General features: G+C 36.7%; 2 protein-coding genes across 3 annotated transcripts in view; both read left to right on the top strand.

The window, feature by feature from the left end:
• FBXL17 (F-box and leucine rich repeat protein 17) overlaps window positions 1–24,278 on the top strand; it is a 288,161-nt gene that overhangs the window by 106,784 nt on the left and 157,099 nt on the right. Inside the window, exon 7 of one of the 2 annotated variants that reach the window (XM_051782625.1) lies at window positions 7,049–7,192. The exons of the other annotated variant lie outside the window; for it this stretch is intronic. Within the exon in view, the coding sequence (XP_051638585.1) occupies window positions 7,049–7,058 (10 nt within the window). The 3' untranslated portion in view covers window positions 7,059–7,192. Of the gene's footprint in view, window positions 1–7,048; window positions 7,193–24,278 lie in introns of those variants that run through there. 2 annotated transcript variants of the gene reach the window in all.
• Window positions 1–24,278, top strand: part of LOC127468950 (uncharacterized) — a 248,866-nt gene that overhangs the window by 89,021 nt on the left and 135,567 nt on the right. The window lies entirely within an intron of this gene.

The raw sequence follows: 24,278 nt of genomic DNA, 5'->3' as shown, positions 1-24,278 counted from the left end.
GACTCTTATATAAACATAGGTGAATTCAGTTTCTGGCTTCTAATGTTTAAAACTTTAATGGAACGGAAATGTAGTTGATCATTTAGACTTCAAAGAAAGTGTTTTTCTAAACTTTGTTGCAAACTGTAGTCCCATTACTACTTTCGGAAATATAAATTAACTATTAGCCAGCAGAATTTGGCTTAGAAAATTTGTGTCATCTTTTAGCATTTCAACGGGGCAAAAATGAAAAGTGTGTGTACAAGCTTTCATCTGTTAATTGTCTTCTGGACTGGGAGGTGGTGTCTGGAATTTTAAATGATACTGAACTCTCCTGGGCAACCAGAAAAAAAGGAAAATACATTCCACATAAGATAATTGTGCTCATTGGTTTCCATTTGGACTCTGCTCCTGCCTGTTTCTGGTCTCTTTGTTGCTGACAGTTGCAACAGAGCTTACAATGTTTGTTGTATCTTGGAGCTGACTGTAATGGACATTCCTGATTTTACATAATGGCAACAGTAGCTCAGAAATTTCAGGTTATCTTCAGCCCTCAGTTAATCATTAAACTGCAAAAATCTCTTCTATTTTAGAATACTGTAAACTTTGGTTGGTTTGGTTTTGTTTTTAAACTTAGCATTCAGAATTTAAAAAAAGAGAATTGAAAAACAACTAAAAACTAGGTTTTCTAGTAATATCTTACTTACATGTCTCCTTACCTGTAATGATAAACAATTGTCTTAAACATGTACTCTCAGCAAAAAAAAAAAAAGATATCTACTATGAGGAGTTTCTTGTGTTATTCTCTTCTAAAAAAATGTGTTTGTTTATTCTGGTTACTGTATAAGTGCTGCAATAAACATCGCTGTCCTTGACAGATTTAATTTTCTAATTAAAGCACTGTCTTGTTATGAAAAAATCTAACCACAGTATTGAAGGCTGTTAAGAATGTGTGTAAACACTTAAAATCTTAAAGTCAAATTGTAAAATAAGCATTTCAGGAGAATTTTCAGTAGCACATATATTTTTATTTTTGCTTGTAACGTTGTTTTGATTAATTGTTTTCCTGTGTAATACATGTAGCTCAATAGTCAATACTGTCAAATACTTGCTGAATGAAGTTTGCAAAGATGTGCCATGATTAGCTCTGATTGAAATGGTGATATAGTCATATATCTATGAATTGGAATACCGATTAGTATTAAGAAGTGATGTGAGAACTATAGTTTTTATAAAAAACTATCCAAAAGTTGAAGTCCAAATTTTCACTGTTGTAGCCACTTTTTCCTAACATACCAATCAGAAAAGATAGAAATTGGGGGTTAATATTTATTCTTTAAACAGTTGTGCTTCAAATACCTCAATACAATGAATGTACAAAACTGTACTGTAATGCATAGTAATATAAAACATGCACCTTTTAGAAGTTGAAGAAGTATGTAGATTTTAAGTTGGTTTTATTTTTCCTTTTTTTTTTCCTAATAGCTTTCTATTATGAGATAGCTTTCTATAATTTTGCATTATAAGTGGCTGCAAGTGAGTGATGGACTTGTTAAAAAAACCTCCCTGAAGCATTTTTTGTATTGGGTGCCAAAATGGAAAATGGCAGGATAGAAGTAAGAACAGGTGTCAGGGTTTTTTTCTTCTCTAGATCTTACCTTAGTCTGTGGTCCTTTCATTTACAGTCATAGTAACACATTAATATTGTTTATTCAGTTTTTACTGGCTTCAATTCAGAATTGATTGTTTACACATGTAATGATCATAGAATTTAGCTTTCAAGTTCTCTAAGTTTGTTCTGAATTTCTGTTTAATTCCATTTGTATAAATAACATACGGTATAGGCTTTTGGTTGGGATTTTTGGGTTTGGTTTGTTTGCTTGTTTTGGTTTGGAATTTTTTGTTTCATTTCATTTTGGTTATTTTTTTTTAAGTGCATGGATACCTTTTTGCCATCTCTAGGTCCTAATACGAGGATTCAAATAATGAGTTTACAGCTAAAAATTGTCACTGGATCTTCAATTTAATTTCAGCAAATTATTTTGCCACAATTTCGTTTCAGTCTTCCTTTTACATTGTTTTTTTGAGCATTGAAAGGGTCAAAAAAGTATTGCAAAGCGAAGTAAAGCTTCTTCTGAGGCTGCAAATTATTCTAGTCATTGTATCAGAAGAGAAGACCTTGTAAACACTCACTCGTCTTCATATAGTGCCTACTGCCTGTCACAATTAGTCTTTTTCAGCCAATGTTGCAAGAATAGTGGTATTAAATAGAAAATTGCATCAAATTAACTTCTGTTACAAGAAGTCATATGGTCATATATGTTGTTCAGTATCATCCTAAAAGGGCTACTGGATAAACAAATCGTTGATTTTTTTAGGTGCTTTGCCTGAACAACAGCTCTCTGTTTGCAGGATTTTAAGATCCACTGGTGGTATAGTTTAGAAAAGTAACCCAGCTGCGTTAAAATTAAAAACCACCATTTGTGGTACTTGTAAATGTCTGGAAACAAAAGTTGCACAAAATCCCTCCACTTTTGGAAACAGAAATTATTTTAACAAATACACACAATGTTAATTACTCTCCCAGAATTCTTTCAGAATGTGAGATTTGCGCGTGAATGAAACCATTGGTTTTACTCACACCATGTAAATACAGATGATGCTTTACAATTTTCGCTGTAGTGGTTTCATCATTTAATGTAATGCTTTAATTTTTCCCAAAATATCAAGATACTTTTTGCACTGAAATATTGAATACTGTGTAACAATCATAGATATATATGTATATACATATTCTATGTCTATGTTATTAACTTATTCGCAGTCTTGGAAAATTGATAAAATTTTCCCAAGATCATTGTAATATTACTTTTTAAAACAGGATTAAAATTCTAGTAAAACACATTCTAGAAGAAATTAATTTCACTGTTTTTCCACATGTACATTTCTAGTGGCTGTCCATGTCTATCTTGTGAAGTAATCCCTTCCTAAAACAGGAGACTCTGCAATTCTTCATTAACAATCATGGGCACTTTGAATAAGAGCATAGCACAAAGAGCTTTGTGATTTCTATTTTGTCATCTCATCTTTGTATTTGCCGAATAAATATCTGCAGTGGAGAGGGAGGGGCAATGAAAGATGAGGAGTCAGTTCTAATACTGACTAATTCTAATGTAAAATTCAGCTGTTAGGAATTGCTAAGTATTCTTGATATGCACAGGTGGTTCAGACTGTCTGTGTAAAACTAGATACTCATTTTACTACTTACAATACTCTTAAGTGAGCCAAAGTGTAAGTGCAATTGTGAATTGTCAGGAAAAAGTATTATTATGGTAATACTGAAGGACATAAATGTTCATTTGGGACTCAGTATTTGGGAGATTGGAGGATGGAGAGTATTTCTAATGTATTTGTCACTTTTCATTGAAGTATATAATTTAAACATTTTTTTCACTTATGAAAGCAAGTGTAAACTATTGTTCTGTTGTAACACAGCATGAGGAGGTGACTGAGAATCCTGTACTTTTGTTTTTCTTGTTAAGTGTGCGAAATGATAGAGATGACGATTTGTCTTAATTGCTCTACTGTAGTTACAATTATAGAGAAAAGGTCAATCTAGTCACTGTCAATTAAACTGCAAAAGAAAACATGTTTTGCAGCCCTGAAGAACCATTATGTCAATTTTATGCTGTTCATCAGTGTATAACACAGTTGCTGGGATATATAAATCTTATCTTCCTTGGAATTACAGTGGACTTGCTCCATTACAGGCACTTGGTGCTGCTGAGTGGAGATAACCTTAAGTACTGTGTGTTAATTGCGTGTTCCTTTATTGTCCCATATTTCTCAAGATCTGTGTGCAGTAAAACCTGGCTGCTTCAATGAACAGAAATGACAGAGTGCAGTTTGACCCTTGTGTTTTCACACATTTAAGAGACAGAGAGTGACAGAAAAAAATCTTTAGCTTGTAGGTGCTATGGTTGTGTTGGCATCAACTTTAACAAATGTGGTAATGTTAAATATTGAAATACTTAAGCTAATTGTGATATAGTAAATATGCAAAAAATCCCAGAAGTATCTTATTCATGACTTTTTTTCTACTTTTTCTCTCCATGCTCTTTTTCTTTCACTCTTGGATACACACACAAAACAGAGGTCACTCATAAGAATTATTCAGTATAATAAATAGAATCCTGACAGCTCTGTTAAGTGTGGTTAAGTTTCTATAGGTTGTCTTGAAAATTTATTTTGCACTAAGAAATTGTTTTTATTCAAAAAAGTTTCAAGGACGGTCAGGGTGTAAAATTTAAGTGCACATTCTGTTCGTATTCAAATAATTATCAAGAATTGAAGGAGTTTTTCTATTAGTTCAAGTGCCAGGAAGTACCCTAAGAGAAAAGTTGAGTCTTTCATCATACCTCTAAAAGAAAGATTCTCACTATGTCAGACCACAGGTTGTTTTCTGATGTTGCTAACACCTAATAAAGCTGCATATGTCAAATTGGGACATTGAATCAATATTCATTAAAAACAAAAGCAGTCTAGAAATTGACTTAACCTGTCAATTATGCCTTTAACGTAAAGAGTTATTTTTTAAACACATGATGGGAATGTAGGAAATATGAACACCAGAAATGTACTGTTGAAAGATGAATTGCTTTGAGATACACTCTTTAGCAATGTCATGGAGATATTCACAGGGGTATTCATAGCAGTGGAGATATCAAAAATACCTGTAAGGCAAAACAGCAAATACCAAGGCACCATGTTTAGAAAGAGGGTATAGAAAAGTAGCAAAGGGCAGAGGCACAGACAGCTGCTGATGGCTGGGCCCAGAACAGTCAGATGATTTTTTAAATTTTTTTTTTAAATCCAGGTACGTAGATTGGCATAATTTAAAAGAACACTGACTACAAGCCCTGACAGGCCTTCCATGTATTCTTGGACATCCTGACCGTGGTATATTTGATTAGAGCAGGCTTTGGACTTACTTCAGCACCCCATCATTTGTTATATTTTGAACCAATATTTTTGCCATGCAGGGCATTTTTTTGATCACTTTCTCTCTAGGGTCATGGGAAAATCTTCTTGAAAGGACAAATCAATGGTAGATGGACTATATTCTTCTGTGTCCAAACTCTTTTACCTCTAGATATCATCTTTTTTGATTGTATTTATGTCTTTGTTCTCATTTAAAAAAAAAAAGAGTTGGTGAGAAATAATAGAGCTGGTACTACTAGGAACTGTGCCTCAGGACTGCAAGCATTGTGAATGAGAAGTGAGAGTGAAGGTCTCATCAGACTACAGTTTCCTCCTTATTTTTTCAATAAAGAACAAACTAATATTATAAGATGCTAGATTCTATGTTTATAAATTCTTATTAATTTACTTTGCAAGTGAAATTGAAACTGCAGCTGTTGCTTATGTCATTCATACTATGTCTGTGTTGTCATTTGGTTACAGAGTCAAAAATTTAGACAGAAAAATCTTAGTGCTTTCAGCAGACAGCTGTAGAAAAACAGACTGCGGGGAGAATTGTGCCTGGGCTTGGAGGCACTGTGTCCTTTGCACTTCTCTGTTGTATGGAAAACAAGGGACAAGGTGGAAGCTGATTATCATTTCATAGCCTTTGATATGTCAGAGTATGTAGGATATTTGCTGTTTGGGGGTTTCGATTCACCTTGTAAAATAATTTTCCTTTACTTATAAATGTGTTTCTGAGGTTCTACAAAGGTGTAGAGCCTGGATACCTGCGATACTTGTCTTGAGCACTTGGTACACAGAACAGAACACTGGACTTTTGGGGAGGGATTGATGGATTGAGATACTGAAATTCACAAGCTGAAACAGTGTTGTGCATGGTACTGTGGTACCCAGTAGTGCAAGTTTGACCCATGCATTTTGCTAAATATTCTTTGTTAAATAATGTATGCTCTAAAGTTAGGAAAGAGTAGTTGAATCTTGAAATTTTAAATTAGTTTCACACTAGATAGCAAGTGCATGAAGGAGAGAGATTTTATTTTTAGCATTGTCCTCTATTGCTAACAGAATTAGTTTAATACTTAAGAAAAAGAAAAAATATGTATTTGTTTGCAGAATAGATTGATTAAAAAAAAAGATAATTTAGAAGTGCTGAGACATTTTGGAAAACTGTATGGTCCTGTGAATATGGTAACAAGAGTTGAGTGCTACTATAGGCTTTACTGTTACTGTCTTGTTTAGCTTAACTAATTTAATCTCTCAATCCCTCATTTCTTCCTTTACAAAATAAGAAAGGGAAACTATCTTTTTAAGGACTACTAATGAAAAGCTCACAAATATTTATAGTTCCATCTACAAAGTGCAGATGAAGTGGAGGAGACCATTCACTGTATAAATTGGGATTTGAATTTAAGAAAAGCAGAAATGGCTGTATTTCAATGTCTAATAATTTGAGTATCTCTCTTAATATTGAAGACTCTGATACCATACATCAGACTTGTAGTATTTGTAGCTCTGCAGGATTCTTTCCGTATATTGAAAAAAAGACTAAATGGAATAGAGTGTAGTATCACTTATTTATGAAGACAGCATTTTATAGATTAGAGAGTTACTGTATTCATTTTTTATTTTTACTATGGTTCCCAAGAAAAGGAATAAGAATCTGTTAAATACTTAAGAGATCAGAATACGTCACTTGCTTCTGTAGTGCTGGGAGTTCTCAAATACTTAACAGAAGTTGAGATTTGTAGCTGTAGTATTCTCTGGAAGGAGCCATAGCACTCAATATCTTGGGAAGTTCTTCTTCCTGGTTAGTTTTGTCACATTCATTTCTTTCACAAGCAACAGAATAAGGTCTACAAAATATTTATTTATTCATAAATTTAAAGACTACTCTGGCTCATATTTTTAAATCCAATTTTTATATCTTCAAAATGAAGTTAATATCATCTTTCTTTCACTTTAGAATCTTACTCTTATTTTTCCCGTGCATTTTGCTTCCTTAATTTGAATCTAGGCTGCTGTCGTATGCTGGAAGAGATTGGTAAGAGATCAACAGTCATTTTTTATTTGTATGTTTATCTTCTAGGTACATATAAAATTACAGCTGTTGAAATCTTTGGGTGATTCAAGAAGACGGAGGTAGTAAATAACATTGAAGACAGACTGCTGATGCCAAGCCATCTATATTATTTTAGTGAGCTAAGCTCGTGCTGGGAAAAATGCATTTCAGTATAGCCATATATAAAATTGTATATTTAAGGAATGCAGAATATACCTACACAATGGGGAAAGAGTTACAGCTTTGAGAGCAGTGATTTTGAGACAGATTAGGGATTATGAAGAGTAAAATGGAACTCACTATCTAAACATGGCAAAAGAACTTGTTTTGAAAGGGGCTAGTGTAAAGAAACTTATTTAATCTTTGCATATACCCTTAAAAAGGATAATATCACAGTATTACAACCAACTCCCATATTAATATTTTTTAAAGTAAAGGAAATGGTATTCTGACAATACAGAAAGGTTGAAAGGCAATTCACTTGCAAAAAAGGTGTAAAAGAGTTTTAAGATAAAAGCTGGTGAAATTTTAAAATCTGTAAATAGGAGTGAAATAACTTGCATTTGAAAATGGACATTTAAATCTGAAATGAAAAAAATTAAATAATAATTATATCTTAGAATGAATTACAAAGGAAAGTGAGTTCTGGGTTTTTTTTCTTTTGCCTTTTCAGATTGTAAATGATGTCTTTAAATTTCCAGAAACCACTGCCTTGCTACAAACAGTGTAAATTAGAATAGGATCATTCAGCCCAGACCTCAGGGGGTCTATATTCCATCACCCTGCTCACAGCAGGATCATCTGTGAGACCAGAGCAGAACAGTTAAATATCAAAGTTTCCAAGGATGAGGTCTTTGCAGCCCCTCTGGGCAACCTGTGCTGCTGCTGGGTAATCCTTGTGGGGAAAAAGTTCGAAGTAGACACCCAACCATCTAATTTGGAACTCGTGTTTCAACTTTCACAGTTTGTTCTCATTCTCTGAGCATGCACCAATATTAAGAATCTCACTTTGTCTTGTTGATGACCTTGTAGGTACGGGAAACCTGCTTTATGTGACCCCATCTCTCTTCCAGATTGAAAATGCTCTTCTGTCTCTCACAGGGCCCGTGTTCCAGCCCCAAACCATTGTTAAGGGGATAGTTGACCTTCGCTGCCAGAGTGCACTGCTGACTCATTTTCATTTTACTGCCTTCCAAGACCCCAATTCCTTTTCTGCAGAACATCTTCCCACCCAGTTGGTCTATAGCCTATCCTTCCCCTTGCAGACAAGTGCAGATGAAGATCATAACACCACAGAACAATGTGGGTTGGAAGAGACCTTCAAAGGACTTCTAGTCCAGCCCCTGTGCCACAAGCACAGACACCTTCAATTAGATCAGCTTTCTCAGAGTCCCATCCAATCTGACCCTGAATGTTTACAGTGTTGGCCCATCTGTCACCTCTCTGGGGAACCAGTGACGGTGTTTCACCACCTTGTAGAAAACCTCTTCCTTATATCTAATCTAAATTAACCCTCTTCTAAAACCTCTTCCTTATATCTAATCTAAATTAACCCTCTTCTATTTTAAAACCATTACCCCTTTTCCTATCACAACAGGTCCTGCTGAAAAGTTTATCCACATCCTTCTTATAAGCACCCTTTAAGTACGAAAGGCTACAACGAAGTCTCCCTGGAGCCTTCTCATCTTGTCCGCTTGACATGTGGCCTTGTTACCATTGACCGTTGCCCTCTGGATGTGACCATCCAGCCAATTCCTCATCCATTCAACAGTCCATCCATCAAATCTATTTCTCTCCAAGTTAGAGAGAAGGATGTTGTCAGACCATGTAAATTAATTGACTCATAAATTATGTGACTGTGTCAGATAGTTACTAAATTTCAAATTGATTTAGTGCAGTTATTTCATTGTTATGAACACTGCTGCTGTTTGAAAATCCTAAGAAACAGGAATTGTTTTGTAGCATCTTTTTGTACATAAATGCTTTAGAATTACTTGCCATTTGTATCAGGATTTCAGTAGCTGCACAGATCTATCATGCTTCACTTTGTTGTCCTAGGATGAGCTTGTTGAATGTTGGAACAAATAGTAGCAGCTAGTTCTAAAAGTCATAATACTGTCTTTTGGCAGGAAAATAATGCCCACAGTTTGACTGTTAATTATGTGCCACAGGGCTCAAAAGTTCATTAATGCAGACTTGTTTAGATGCTTAGAATGGCTAAAATCCCTTCACTGCTATTCATGAAAAAGTCACAATTTTTCTGTAGTTACTATATGCGTATTCTTAGCATTTGTAGCAGTATTTTATAAATAAAAATACTGTACAAAACCATTTTCTTTTTTTTTTTAATTGGTAAACTCAGATCAGTTTCTACTTGTTTTCTGTTTTGTTTTTTTTTTTTTAGTATATCCTGGTGCTTTAGATTAGATTCCTGGAACTTCCCTGGGACTCTCGCATGCCTGCCAAACTTTAGCAGGAGTACCTGTAAATTGTTTCATCTGTCTTAATATACCAAATTTTTTTTTCTTTTTTCATGTAACCAAAATAATGGCTATAGTGAATATTTATTACATAACCAACAGTAACCTTTAAAGAAAGTCTCCTGTAATGTATGCTTTAGGCAGGGATTAGCCTCATAAATTCTGGTTCACAGTACTTCTATGTAATTATTGTTAAAGCCTTAGGATATTAGTAGGATGTTAAAAAGGCCATCTTCTTTTCTTTACATATTGTTCATTGCTTCTGTAATTTCTCAGGAAAAAAATGGTATTTACATATAATTAACCTAAAGAGCTTTTAAGAGATTACAAGTTGAGCTAGGAAAAATAGCATAAGCCCTTCATGTTTTATTAAAGAGCCTTCTTGAATGGTTTGTACTGTCCCGTGGCTTTAACAACTTAAATGTGAGATTCTTCTTTTTTACTGGGTATAATCATGATTCCGTTTCATGTTTTATGCAAGCAATGTCTTATGGAATCTTTTCATTTGAACCTTGTGTTTAACTTATTCAAATTAAAGTTTTTCTTATGGGAAAAGAGAAATTCAGGAAGAAAGTCAAGTAATTTAAGTAATTTGTGAAAACAAATTTGGAGAGGAAATATTCAACATCAAACTGACAAAGTGTAAGTACTTACAGTAGGATTTATGGATGCATATAAAAAAGTACATCATGCTTATTGGAATACTTGAAAGGCATTGGCAAAACACTAGAGCTTATATGAACCTAAATTAAACATATTTCTTCAAGAAACACTGAGAAACACTTACTTTCAGTTTGCAACTCAAGATATTTGATATGACTATTTAGATAAGATGGGTGTAGCACCAGCCATTTTTTCTTTTTACAGGAAGAGTTTGACATTAATAGACCAGTAACTTTATGTTTTGTGAAAAACTGGAACTTATACTCTTAATTTTAGTAGAAGTTAGCCTTTTTTAAAAAAAAGTAAGGGATTGTGAAGAACACTGATGGTTTTGCTTGAAGATTTAATTTACACAGATTTTATTATTAGTTTATTTCATGTTCTTTATTCTCTGATCTTGGAGATTGATTAATACGGATTAAAGAAATACTTTTGCACTTTTCATCTTACTGCCACTTAGTGATAAAAAAGTTTCCTGAAAAAAACTGTCAAGATCATTTATGTATCCTTCACTTGTATTACAGAATCACAGAATGGTTAAGGTGGAAGGGGACCACTGGAGGTCATCTAGTCCAGCCACCATGGCCAAGCAGGGTCATCTTAGACCACATTATGCAGGATGGTGTCCAGAAGGTTCATGTTTATCTCCAGTGGGGCAGACTCCACAAACTCTGTGGCCATCATGTTCCAATGTGTGGTCACTGCACAGTAAAGAAGTTCTTCATATTCAGGTGGAATTTCTTGTGTGTCAGTTTCTGGCTGTTGCCTCTTGTCCTGTTGCTTGGTACCACTAAGCAGAGCTGGTCCATCCTCTGACACCTTCCCTTCAGGTACTTATAGATATTGATGAGGTCCCCTCTCAGTCATCTCTTCTCGAGGCTGAACAGGTCCAACTCTCTCAGCCTGTCTTGTAAAGGAAATGCTCCAGTCCCTTAATCATCTCCATAGCCCTCCACTGGACCTACTCCAGGAGCTCCATGTCTCTTGTCCTGAGTAGCCCAGCACTGGACGCAGCACTCCAGATATGCCTAACCAGGGCTGAGTAGAGGGGCAGGATCACCCCTCTTGACCTGCTGGCAGTGCTCTTCCTAATTGCACCCGAGGATTCCTTTGGCCTTCTTGGCCCCAGGGGCTGGCTCTTGGACAGTCTGTTGTACACCAGGACCCCCAGGTCATTCCCTACAGAGCTGCTTTCCAGCAGGTCAGCCAACAGCTTGTCGTGGTACAGAGGTTATTCTTTTCCGGGTACAGGACTCTGCATTTGCCTTTGCTGAATTCCAGATGCTTCCTCTCTGCTCATCCGTCCAACCTGTGGAGGTCCTTCTGAGGGGCTGCACAGCTCTCTGGAGTGTTGGGGTGCTCCTTCATCCAAGACTTTGATGGATAAGTTAAGCAATACTGGAGCCACTGTTGACCCTTGGGGGACACCACTAGTGAGTAACAGGCCTTCAACCAGACCCTGTGCCACTGATCACAACCCTTGGAGAGCTGCCACTCATACGGTTCTCAGGCCACTTCACCGTCCACTTGTGCAGCTCATGCTTCCTGAGTTTGCTGGTGAGAATATCATGGGAGACAGTGCCAACAACCTTGCTCAAGTCCAGGTAGACAACATCCACTTCTCTCCCTTCGTCTATCCATACAGTATTAAAAATAACTAATGCTGTCTTTGGAACTGTGAAATAGCAGTTGGTGTTGATACGGCAATATTCTGCCACATTTTTATAGTATTTATTTACTGTTCCTTTTATAGTTGGAAATTTATATATATATATATAGGAAAGTTTATATATATATATATATATAAAAATTGTTTAGGGCTGCATTTACCTAAGTTGGATTTTGATTTTCCAGTAAATTGGATTTAGTCTTTAAATGTTAATTGGAGTTGCATAATAACTGAAAAAAAACAGTAACAACCGAGCCCCAAAACAAAATACATGTAAATGGAGAACTGTACAAGATTTATACTGTCACCTTTCTGTGAATGTGTTCTATCCTCTGATGCAGATATAATGTAATGCCCAAATATAGTATCAGATTGTTAGAAAGGGATTGTTAAAATATCTAGGAAGGAACTAAATATTCAATAAGTTGCTGCCCCATAGTTGTTATTTATCATTCGTAGCTATCACTCGGTGCTTTAACCAGTGAAATCTGTGAGCTGGCTATGTACAAACTTGTATTTCCTAGCAGTACAGAGGAGAAAATATTCATCGTTTCAGTGCTCAGTGGAGTATCAGGCAATCTTGTTTTGCTTTGGGTGTCGAAGAGGTGGCAAACGTGGTAGTGTGCTCCTTGACCAGGTAATAATTATTAACATGCTAACAGCATGCCCTGTGCACAGTCTAAATGAAAAATAATCTTTTGAACACAAAAGCTGAGGAGAGAGATTCATCCTGAGCCCCAAAAGTGAAAGTAGTCAGTCAGGTCTGAGCATAAAGAGAACCTAATAGTTCTTCGGAAAGCAAGACAGGAAGCTACCTCCTGCTGTGCGTCTGCTCAAAATAGTGGTGCTATGTATTGCTAAGAGGAATCCTTGGTCTACCACAGGAGAAAAGTATACCAAAGTTTCATTGTGTTGTTTAGGGCTTTTAGTACCAGGAGAATAAACTGGTCTGTTATTTACTTTCCAAACTATCTTAAATAAAATAGTCACATATCAGTGGTTATTGTTACTGTCAGAAGATGCTGCATATGAAACATTTATACGTTCATTAGGTAACACAATGGATAGTCCCTACATGGAGTGTGAAAAAGTGAGAGCAGTGAGGGTCACTTGTTTCTTGAAAAGACAAGAGCTTTTTGGGTAGTGGAAGACTGTCCTAACAGGGACATATATTCTGTTACAAATTGTAACAAACTAATACTGCTAGGCCTGATAGAAGTTTAAACTCCCTCATCTGAAGTAACAATCTTGCTTGTATATGACTGTAAGTCACAAAATTGCATAAAAAGAAGTACATGAATAATCCTATGCTTCATTTGATTGCTAAAATCTTGCTAATCTCATTTGGATTTATTCCAGTGATTAACTTGAGCATATGCTGAAATACTTTGTTGAATTGACTCTTGAATTGAGAGAGTGGAAGAAAGAGTATTTTGTCTTTCAAAAATTGAATTTGAATGAACCTGCTATTGTGAGGAGTATATAAAAATCAACTTTTATTTCACTGTTGAACTGATTTAAGAAAGAGAATTGCCAATGTTAGTTCAAGTACTTCACAAAGCTTCATTTAGCATAGAACTTCTTTACAGTGACCACAAGAAAGTGGTTGTGGAATATCTGTACTAGCACTTAGAGTAGTAAAATTTATATTACTCGTGAGCCTATTAAAACCCAGTTAAACATACTGAATTTTAATTTGTGGAGACAAAGGAAGTCAGATATATGTTGGTTCTACGAGGTCCAGACATACATGCTTCTTCAGGGCCTAATAACATTCATTTTATATTCAGACAAATATAAAGGGAAGGGGAGGTGCTGAAGGAGGAAAGTCTGTCTAGGGGCATTCTAGTCTTTGGTGTGTGCACACAGTGCCTAGTTGCTGACTTTTTTTTGGCTCAGATTAACTTCTCCAATTAAGAATGCAAAGATAAGGCTGAAAAAGATTCTCCCACCCGCACACTTTTGTCTGTGAGAAAATATTTGCAGAGGAGAAGTCTATGCACAAGAAATGGACACCTGCTAGATGCATAATTTGATATATTTGGCCTGAAACCTGTACACATCCATTCTGTGTTTCAACATTTCAGTTTCTCACAGCTACCTCCAAAACCTGTGAAAACCTATGGGAACTGTCAGCAGTTACTTTGATTGTGCCCATAGAAAGCTGTGCTTTTTATTCATTTTTTTAAAATGTAAAGCAATGATAGGGCAATGCTGCCAAGTGCATGTTCTCTGTTCTGATCTGCTTTCTGGATCTGCAAACTGCAGACCAGCTGTGCTGGAGTGAATGATGCCAGAACTGCAGACAACTCTGCAGACAGGCTTTGTGCAGACAGCCAGCAGCAGGGGGAGCTCAGATTAATGAAATCTGTTCTTCTCTTACCTCTTTTGAAGGAGCAAAGGTAGGCAGTCTGGGCTCTGATGATAGCCTGACTTGAGATCTATGTGACGAGCCAGAAATTATACATGATTGCAGTGAGTACTGAATGAATCTGTTCTGGAGCTTCTCAAAAAAACCAGGCAAAGTGAGTGTGTCCAGTGCTTGTGTCCTGGTGTTCTAGTTGGAGTGGTGCTAGTAGCACTACTGCACCTAATATTGTATCCTGTTTTGTATCTCTGCCGCTGTCTTTATGATTCCCATTGAAAAAGTTATGGTTGAAGCAGCTTAATTTTCCTTGCTTTATGATTAGGTAGGGTTTGATAAGTTTCCCTAGTTTGATTGACATTCACATACTGGAATCAGCTTTGTGTTTTTACACTTTTCAATCTTCTTCCTGTTCACTTTCACAGGTACAGTTTTTCACACTTAGAATTCTTCCCTTATCTGATGTTCTCTTTATCCTTCCCAACAGCACTATTCTTCAATCTACATCCTGTAGCTTCTACAGTTAAAAAATAATACTGCTCTCTTCTCTCTGTGGAATTTATTGTTCCCCTCCATCACCTGCATCACCATAGGTTTTGTGTTTCTTACTGTATTGAAAATACACTCATCAGAGTACCTTGATGTTGTGGATCTTCTAACCATTGTTAGCTATCCCAGTGATGCTAACTTACTCAGTTGCATGGTGAGTACGTGACATAATCAGGTTGTCTGCATAAGTTGCATTAGTAACCTGTGAATTCAACCAAACTTTTCCAGTAAACCTCAGCGGAGACATTTGGAAAAAGGATTTGTGAAATATATTTAAAAATATTGATTTTTAGTTGGCTAGTACAACTGAAACTCTGTTAATCTCCATATAATACTGTCTGGTATTTTAGTTTATTTGTCTATTTTGGTCCATTTGTGACTTTGACTAAGCTGTATGAAAAAGTGATCATCCTTGTGTATCAGTGCCTGATTTCTTTCACTTTCTTGCACTAATCAAACTACTTAAACAAGCTTAACAGACATTTCACTGCTTTTGAGAACCGTGGATCATTTCATAGATCTAACACTTGCTGTCTTAAAATATCTCAATAATTAGATTAACGCTACCTGGTAACATTTGATCATTTGGAAGAAGCAGTTTTGGCATCTTTCTTTTCCTTAAAAAATTCTTTAAGAGTTGTAACACCTAATTTTGCTTGAATGAGTCATGTTCTTGCCAGAACGGTTATGGCATAAGCTTTTTGTAATAATTTTGCAGTGTTTACATTGCCAGTACCACAGTCAGGGGACAGTCAGTCCTATTCTTTGGTGTGGTGCTTCCAGAATGACCGAAGGGTGTGCGTTAGTTGTGCTTTTTCAGATCTGAATGCTCTCACAGTGAGGTGGCATTATTGCTAGGTTTTGAAAAAATTCAGAGTTTTTCATTAATTCTTACTTTTTCAGATTTCTCACTTTTTCAGCCGAAGTCAGTAATCTTGACAAATGAGGTAAGAATTATAGAGTTTGAAAGTTTACAGGTTGACTAAATTGTTATAAAAGCTTCTATTCTACCCATCCTTTTGAACATGTGCTAAATTAAAACATCTTCCCTAGCAGTAAAAAACAGACTACCCCAAAAAAATCTTGGACAAAACTGGGGAAATCATTAAACAAAGGAACAGTGTCTCACTGAATGCAGTGTTTCTTTTGGCACAGCTGACTGAAAACACCAAGTGGAGTATCTGAGGAAATCAAATACTCTGATTCAGTGTTTCCTTCTACAGTTTAAGAATGCAAAAGTTATTCCAAAAGATATCAGCCTCTGTGATGATGTCCCAGTCTGTTTTTATTCAGAAATCTGGGTGGTACTTCGAGTTGCATATATTGGAAAGCAGAAGGCTTGCATGTCCGTGGTTGACAGGCAGTCTTCTAATACATGGTAGGCTTTGCTACCAGCTCTTCAAGTTCTTCCAGCTCATGATTTTTCCAGCACCAGATGGCAACACCTCTGTGGAATTTCACTGAAAACTGAGTTGCTGGTCAAAAGAGGGGATTATCCCACTGTACTCAGCACTGCTGAGGCCTCACCTGGAGCACTGTATGCCATTCTGGGCCCCTCAATGTAAGAACAATTTGAAGGTTTTTGAATGCATCCAGAGGTGGGGAAGAAAAGCTGATGACCTTGTTGGCCCTCATGTGCCAGCTGATTGTTTCCAGGATTAGGTGGTGCATTGCCTTCCTATGGATCAAGGTGACGCTGACCAGCCTGCAGTCCCCTGGATCATCTTTCTTGTCCTTCTTTAGACAGGGACGTTTGCTTTTCCTTAGTCCTCAGGCACTTCTCACAGTTGACATGATCATTCAAAGGTTATTGAGTGTGGCTTTGCAGTGACTTTTACCAGTTCCCTGGGCACTCATGTGCATCCTATCAACACCCATATAGTAATTTGTGTTCAGTTTGCTTAAGTACTCTTAAGTGTCTTCCACCACAGGTACACCTTCCTTGCTCCAGACTTAATCCAGGTCTTTGGGACCTAGGATTCATCAATGCCTGCTTGTAAAAACTGAGGAGAAGGAGGCATTCAGTACCTAAGCCTTTTCCATGTCCCATGTTCCCCACTTCATTCAGCAGAAGCCCGGATCTTTTCTACCCTTCCTTTTGCCCTCTATGTACTAACAGAAGTCCTTTCAGTTGTCTTTGTCATCTCTGGCCAGATTGAACTTCATTTTGGCTTTGACTTTCCTGTCTTCATCCCTGAATGCTTGAACAGTGTTTCTGTATTCCTTCCACATTGCTTGTTCCTGCTTCTACTTTCTGCATGTTTTCTTTTTGTGTCTGAGTTTTGCCAGGAGCTTCTATTTGTATCGCTCTTGTAGAGGAGACCTACAAGGAATTGCTGGTTTTCTTCTGCTTCATACAGAACATTTAAGAATTATCAGAAGACTTAAGCAAGCATATTTTATTCCATTTCTTTCCAAGAGAAAAGAATATTCCACTTGCAGGAGGAATAATGGGAACCAATATCTTTGTCTGCTACATGAAGTGTTGAATTTTCTGAGGCAGATTTATCAGAATTTTATATAAATTTTATATGAGATTTCTTTATTGTCTCTTTAGTCTTTGTTTAGACTCTTTGTTTTATGTTCTCAAATATCTCAACTTATTTATATTGATCATAGCTGTGTGGGAGCTCATTTGAAATATAGAATGGTATCAGAAAACTATGTATTTTTTTGTTTGAAGACTTTTCTATTTCTCTCCATAGCGTGACAAAATCTTCAGCCTCTAAAATCAAAAACTTTCAGGAGTATGTAACTATTTTACAGAAAGTGACCATGAGGGGTAATACTGTCTCATTTCTGAGAGCTTAACTCTCATTCATATAATGAGAACTCCTTTTACGTTTTTTTAACCTCTTCACAGGGATTCATTTCTCTAGAGTCACGTGTGTGCACATTTTGTTTGGATGGTTTGGGCTAGTTATTCTTTCATTGTTGTTTATGTCTTTCTCCATTCCATACAAACACTTCAGTGCACAAGAGGGTTTGGGGTTTTTTATGTTTTATTGTTTGTTTATATTCTCCCCCGAGATATCACTAAATATAATAGACTGCTGTAGCTGAAACCATAGCTGTAGTTTCTTGAATGAGCTACATCTGTAGGAAAACAGTATTTATGGTTTTTAAAAATTATGATCTTTTTAAAGCTCTATTGGTTAGATTTTGTGTTGTTAGCAAGTGTAATATTGTTTTCAGTTCTTTGTCTTTTAAATACTGCTCAGGGGGTTTAGTACAGCATAACTGATACACACAGAAAGGTTTAGAATTTTGTATTCTTTAGTTTGCCACACTTACGTGGAATAGATGAATGACACTAGGAAAGCTATTTTCCTTTGAGAATGATAGAGATTATTGCCTGAGTGTTTACACCTCCTAAACCTTTTTTGCAGTATATTTTCATACTGAGCCAGTTATGTAGCCAAGATGTTGTTATAGAATAATATTTTAGGACAGAAAAGACCCTTTCAGTTGTTTTTCTAATACAGTTTTATCATCATCATGGCTAGGCTTCGCGAACAAAGATTTGGGAAGGCTCTATCCACATTTGCTACAGGCACGCTGGTGGCTTATGAGGCCGATACGAGACAGACATGTCTGATTGCAAAAGGCACAGCAGAAAGACTCCTTAGGTGGTATATTCTGCAAGACACGATTCTTTCTGTGTTGCCTTTTCTCCTCAAGGGTGATCCTGCGTGCTTTCTCAAAAGCATCAGCAGCGTTATAGATGGTGTGTCTCCAGACCTCCTGATTGGAGGCCAGAGCAGATCAGTTATGTTGATCAATATGGCCAAGGCTGAGATGTTGTTTCAGGGAGTCCTTGTATCTCCTCTTTGGGGCTCCTCTCTTGCAGCAGCCAGTGGCAAGTTCACCATAAAGCAAGATCTTAGGGAGGCAGTGGTCCTTCATCCTTGAGATGTGCCCTGCCCAGCGCAACTGTGTTCTCAACAGTTTTAACACAGTCTAGATTTATGTATGATATTTTACTCATAGTACTTTAAAGGTATTTGGGACAAGAGACATTATGCAATCATTCCTTGCCCACTGAGGGCATTGATATTTAGCATGTAAAGACCTCATAGTTCTACTAACAAGCTATAAACCCTTACAATTGCCACACAGCTGTTCTCAGTAGATGATCTTCTTAAGGAAAATAATATATATCATGAGTGTAGGGAGCAAATGATACCTTGTCTTCATAAGGCATTTAAGTTTCATAACAAAAGCCATTTCCTTATTCCATTGTCAGGAGCATGTAAAGCTTTTTCAGGGTGTGAAGAAAGAATAAAACCATGGTTACTAATTAGCAGAATCCTTGCCCATGCTAAGAAAATTTTCTTAGATCCTTGAATGCATTGCATATATACATGCAAGACCGTAAGTGGATTTGTGTGTGTGTGTGTATAAAAAGTCTCTCATTCCCTTCCTAATATCATAGTATCTGAATTGCATAAGAATTTCCATGCAAATAGGTTCAGTGCCTTTTATGTGTGTCAGAGTAATACTCAGTTTTTGAAATTGTCATGGTTTGAGATCCCCAAAATCTAATTCCCTAGTCTAAACCCCCTCCCCCTTCTCAACCTAGTATAAGATGTGTTTTTTTCCAGACAAAACACGAGACTCAGAATGGGGGAAAGGGAATATATTACAATGAGTGTACAAATAAATATTATAATACATTATACACACGATCACAACTGTCTCTACCATGACATAAGTATTTACAATGGTTCAGATCTCTTCTCCCCTCCAAATAAAAGTCCAGGAGGGAAGAAGGACAGATCCCTTCTTCAGAGCAGCAGTGTCTCTAAGACAGCAGTCATCTGTCCTCTTCACAATGCAGCAGCTGATAGCTGGATCTCTTTTCAATACACACAAGGGGGTCTCCAAGCCCCTTGGCCCGTCGTCTCCAAACGAGGGTCTTTCAAGACACAAGGGGATCTCCTTTCACCCCTCTTGGCTCTCCTTCGACTCCAAGCAAAGGTCTCACCTGTGGACTGCCAGCAGGGACAAAACTCGCTTCACCACAGGCATATCACAAAATGCAGGGGCATCTTCGTGAAATGCTCCCTTCAAGGGTAATACAATCATAAAGAATTCAAAGCCTGGTGCTGTGAAGTATGGAGAATGGAGTTTTTGGTGTTAGGTTTGTTGTTTTTTAACTTTAGTTGCCTGTTGTTACATATATGTCCCATTGCAAAGGGAATCAATATGTCACCCTGGCAGGATTAAAGTATCCAGAATAGAATGTCAATACACTAAAAATGCATTTGTATAGTCTCGGAGGACTGGTACAAGGTAGAAAGGACTTAGGGGGTGCCCATAGAACCCACAATATTAAATATAAACCTAAGTACTGTCACACAAACAAAGGCTTGGATCTGTACACATGCCCAATTCCTTTAAGTTTTTTTCTGACATTGAGCTGAGTTGATATAGATAAGGCACTTTGATATTAATGAAGAAGAAATGAAACAATAAACTTGGTATTTCATATACAAGCCCAGAAACAGAGGCTCTTTTTCTAGAGTAGGAGAGCATAAGTAAGCATGTTTTTTCAAGTCAGACCACACTGTGCCATATCACTAAATAATTCATCGTGGCTTTTCCATCCCCTTTTTTGAATGTTCTCACAAAATGGAGTAGCAAATAGTAGTATACTTGAGACTGAGTTCTAGGTGTCAAATGTATTTACTATAAAATTACGGTCAGGTCAATGCACCATATACCAGCTAAGGAGTTAGGTGGTTCAAACCTAACAGAGCGAACAGAACTAGATGGAAGAATGGATGAGAGGATTGAATATACCATCAGCAAATTTGCAGATGACACCAAGTTGGGGGGGAACATCGATCAGCTGGAAGGCAGGAGGCCTCTGTGGAAGGACCTGGACAAGCTGGAGAGATGGTCTGATTCCAGTGGGATGAGGCTCAACAAGGCCAAATGTTGGGTCCTGCACTTTGGCCACAACAACCCCCTGCAGTGCTACAGGCTGTGCACAGAGTGGCTGGAGAGCAGCCAGACAGAAAGGGAGCTGGGAGTTTGGATTGTCAGGAAGCTGAACATGAGCCAGCAGTGTGCCCAGGTGGCCAAGAAGGCCAAGGGCATCCTGGCCTGGATCAGGAACAATGTGGCCAGCAGGACCAGGGAAGTGATTCTTGCCCTGTACTCAGCCCTGGTGAAACCACACCTGGAGTGCTGTGTCCAGTTCTGGGCTCCTAAGTTCAGGAAGGATATTGAGGTGCTGGAGCAGGTCCAGAGAAGAGCAACAAGGCTGGTGAAGGGACTCGAGCACAAGTCCTATGAGGAGAGGCTGAGGGAGCTGGGGCTGTTTAGCCTGGAGAAGTCTCAGGGGAGACCTTCTCACTCTCTACAACTCCCTGAAAGGAAGTTGTAGCCAAGTAGGTGTTGATCTCTTCTCCCAGGCAGCTCTCAGTAAGACAAGAGGGCATGGTCTTAAGCTCTGCCAGGGGAAGTTTAGGTTGGATATTAGGAAGAAATTTTTTACGGAGAGAGTAATCAGACATTGGAATGGGCTGCCCAGGGAGGTGGTAGATTCACCGTCCCTGGAAGTTTTTAAGAAGAGACTGGATGTGGCACTTAGTGCCATGGTCCAGTAATCACAATAGTGTTGGATCAAGGGTTGGACTTGATGATCTCAGAGGTCTTTTCCAACCTGATTGATTCTGTGATTCTATGCATTAAAGGATGGAATGATAGAATGCACTGAATTGGGATTTTATGCTTTATAGAGAATGCTTTTCAGAGATAAAGAAGCATAATGGACTAATAGGTATGTTTTAGGTTCTCAGTAAGAGCTTTTAGTATTGCAGTAGTTAGGTGGAGTTAAAAATATAATCTTTCTGCAGCAGAATCTGCTTAGCTTATAGGAGGAGTTGGGAGTGCTTCCCAACACTGAATTTTCAGTGCTGCTGTCCCAAGTACTGAGAAGTAAGTGCCCCCCAAAAGGAATTTGTTTTCCTATACATTTTCTACTAGGTTTAATGATAAAGATGATTGTGGATTTTTAATTTACAGGAGTTATAGTTACTTCCATTTTTCTGCACTAGACAAAGTTTTTTACCCCATACTGGAAGTGAGTTGTAAAAGACAATAACCTTATCTGTATATTTATGACCAATTCACAAAGTTCCAATAATGAGATTCTCTGATCTCCTGAATGCACTGCCATGTCATATTCAAGAGATTTAAAGTAGTTTAAACTCATCTCAGTAAACTATTTCCTGATCAGCAAAACAAGCAAACCTCAATGTAAATGCAGTAACTTGCACTCAGGTACTTAATTCAATACTCTGCTGAAAAAGAGTATGTATGCTTTCCTGTTCCCCAAAGAACCGTAGATCAACATGTGACCATGTTTTGTAATTCCCCAATGCTCAGTATTCCTAGTTCTACTTTCTTAAGTGCTTGACCCAAGTTTCTTCAATTAATGCCTTTATTTCTTAATTGCATTTTTGCAATGTCACCCATTCCTTAATTTATATCTTCTGATCTATTTTTAAGCTCCTTGTACTCTTCCCACATCTTTGCTTTTTTTTTTCTCTTGAATGGCTGTGCCTGTATGAGCAGTGTTCAGCAACTTACCAGTGATACACTTTCAGACTGAATGAACTCTGTCAAAATCCCAGCAGATCCAAGCCTCCTAATTTCTGATTCTGTTACAGTAGTCTACTGGCTGTTTCTTAGTATTGCAGATTGGATCCATTTTTAAATTTCTTATCTTTTACAGAGCAAGTGTGTATATAAAAATAACTTTAAAATATTTCTATCTTACTTAAGCATATGGAAAAAATAATGGAGTTTTGAATATAACAGCTTTATTTCATATTATGCCCAAAAATTATTTTCTTGCCTAATTTGCATCAAACATTTAGTGATGTGTCCATCAATAACAATAAAATGCAGGTATGACAGATGATGATTTACATTTAATTTTCATTATTTGCATTCCAAATTTATAATAATTCTTAAAATCAAATAAATTATTTGGAACTTAATCCAATGGAATAACTCACTTGTTTATCACTACCAAGTGAAAAGCACCTTAAAAGTAAGCAAATTTTGAAAGGTTGAAATGCCACCAAATATTTAAAGGGCACAATAAATGTATAAGCAATTGTACAGTTTCTAAGAGGCAAAGATAGGCAAAAATTAATAAATTCTTAATTTCATCATGAAGTACCAGCTCTTCTGTTAAGTTTATCACTGAGTATTTGTTACAGTAGGAACAATCAGAAAATCAATTAACTGGTCTTCTCGTTTGGCATTAGCTTATGGAAATTGCTGTATTTGCTATACAATGCAGATTCTTTGTGAAAAAGCAGAATATAACTTAAGATACTTTGATTGAAACATTAACTAATAGTCATGAGTGATAAAGTAAGATCCTCTGTGATAACAGTACAACACAAATATTTGTGTAACATAATGGCCCAAATGTAGGGTTGTTGGTTTTGTATCATTGCAGTAAAGTGTGGGAGGTTTTTAGGGTGGTTTGAGTTCATATAATCAGAATGCAGGGTTTTTTAAAGGAGCTGAGTATATCTTTGCTAAAGCTGTTTATTGGGAAGTACATAATGTATTTTAAAAAAATATATAATGCAGGTTGAATTGAAGCCTATATCTGTGCAGCTTTAAGATATCTGCAGGTATTTTTTTCTTTCTATAAACAGTTTTTGTCTTTAAAAAGAAATTGAAAGCAGAGATAGGAACAATGTTTAAGAGTAAGTCTAACATGTTAGTATAGCTTTGAACAAACTTTTAAGTACTTTTTAGTCAAATCTAAGAACAAATAAAGACGTGACTTTTTAATGTTTAAACTCATGTATGTTAATACTTCAGATTATACAGCATTCTGAGAAAGGTATTGAATAATAAGATGATTTTGTTCTAACTTAGTACTATAATTTATTGTAGGAAGTATTATAGTACTATTATATTAGCTCAAATTCTCGGTTTTTATTTTCATTGATGTGTGTTAATTGCTTAAGACAAGTTATTTAAATTATTCTAAAAATCATGTAAGATTAAATCACTTCAGACAGTTGAAAACTAAGCTATTTTTTAATTAGGTTTTAGTCCCTTAACCCTTTTGGGCTTGTTTCTGTCTATGTCCTGAAAATCAATGTAGTTGTTCATAAATTTACCAGTTCATTCTAGTGCAGAACAGGTAATTCTGGAACAGTGAGAAATGTTACTGAATTTCAAGCAGTTTTTGCTGCTCAGATGGCTCTGTTGAAAATGGAAAGAGCTTAGATGAACACTTGAGGTTGCTTTCATTGTCAAAACTAGAAAGTTAATGCTAATACACAGGAATTGTCACCTGAGTGTATATTCACTATGAGAAAAAGAACTGTTCTAATAAAAATATTTGACTGGAATGATTTTAGAATTATTAAAATGTTATCCAGAGTTTCAAGTTTCTCATTTTCATGAGCACCTCAACTCAGCACTTCTCATTAAGCCAGAGACGTAAAGAAACGTGTGACATGGTATAGAACTGTCAATAAACTG

This window comes from Manacus candei, unplaced genomic scaffold (genome assembly GCF_025592945.1).
Source record: "Manacus candei isolate 608988 ecotype Guabito, Panama unplaced genomic scaffold, ASM2559294v1 h1tg000016l, whole genome shotgun sequence".
Classification (NCBI taxonomy): Eukaryota; Metazoa; Chordata; class Aves; order Passeriformes; family Pipridae; genus Manacus; species Manacus candei.
This window is presented reverse-complemented; position numbering and strand designations above follow the sequence as displayed.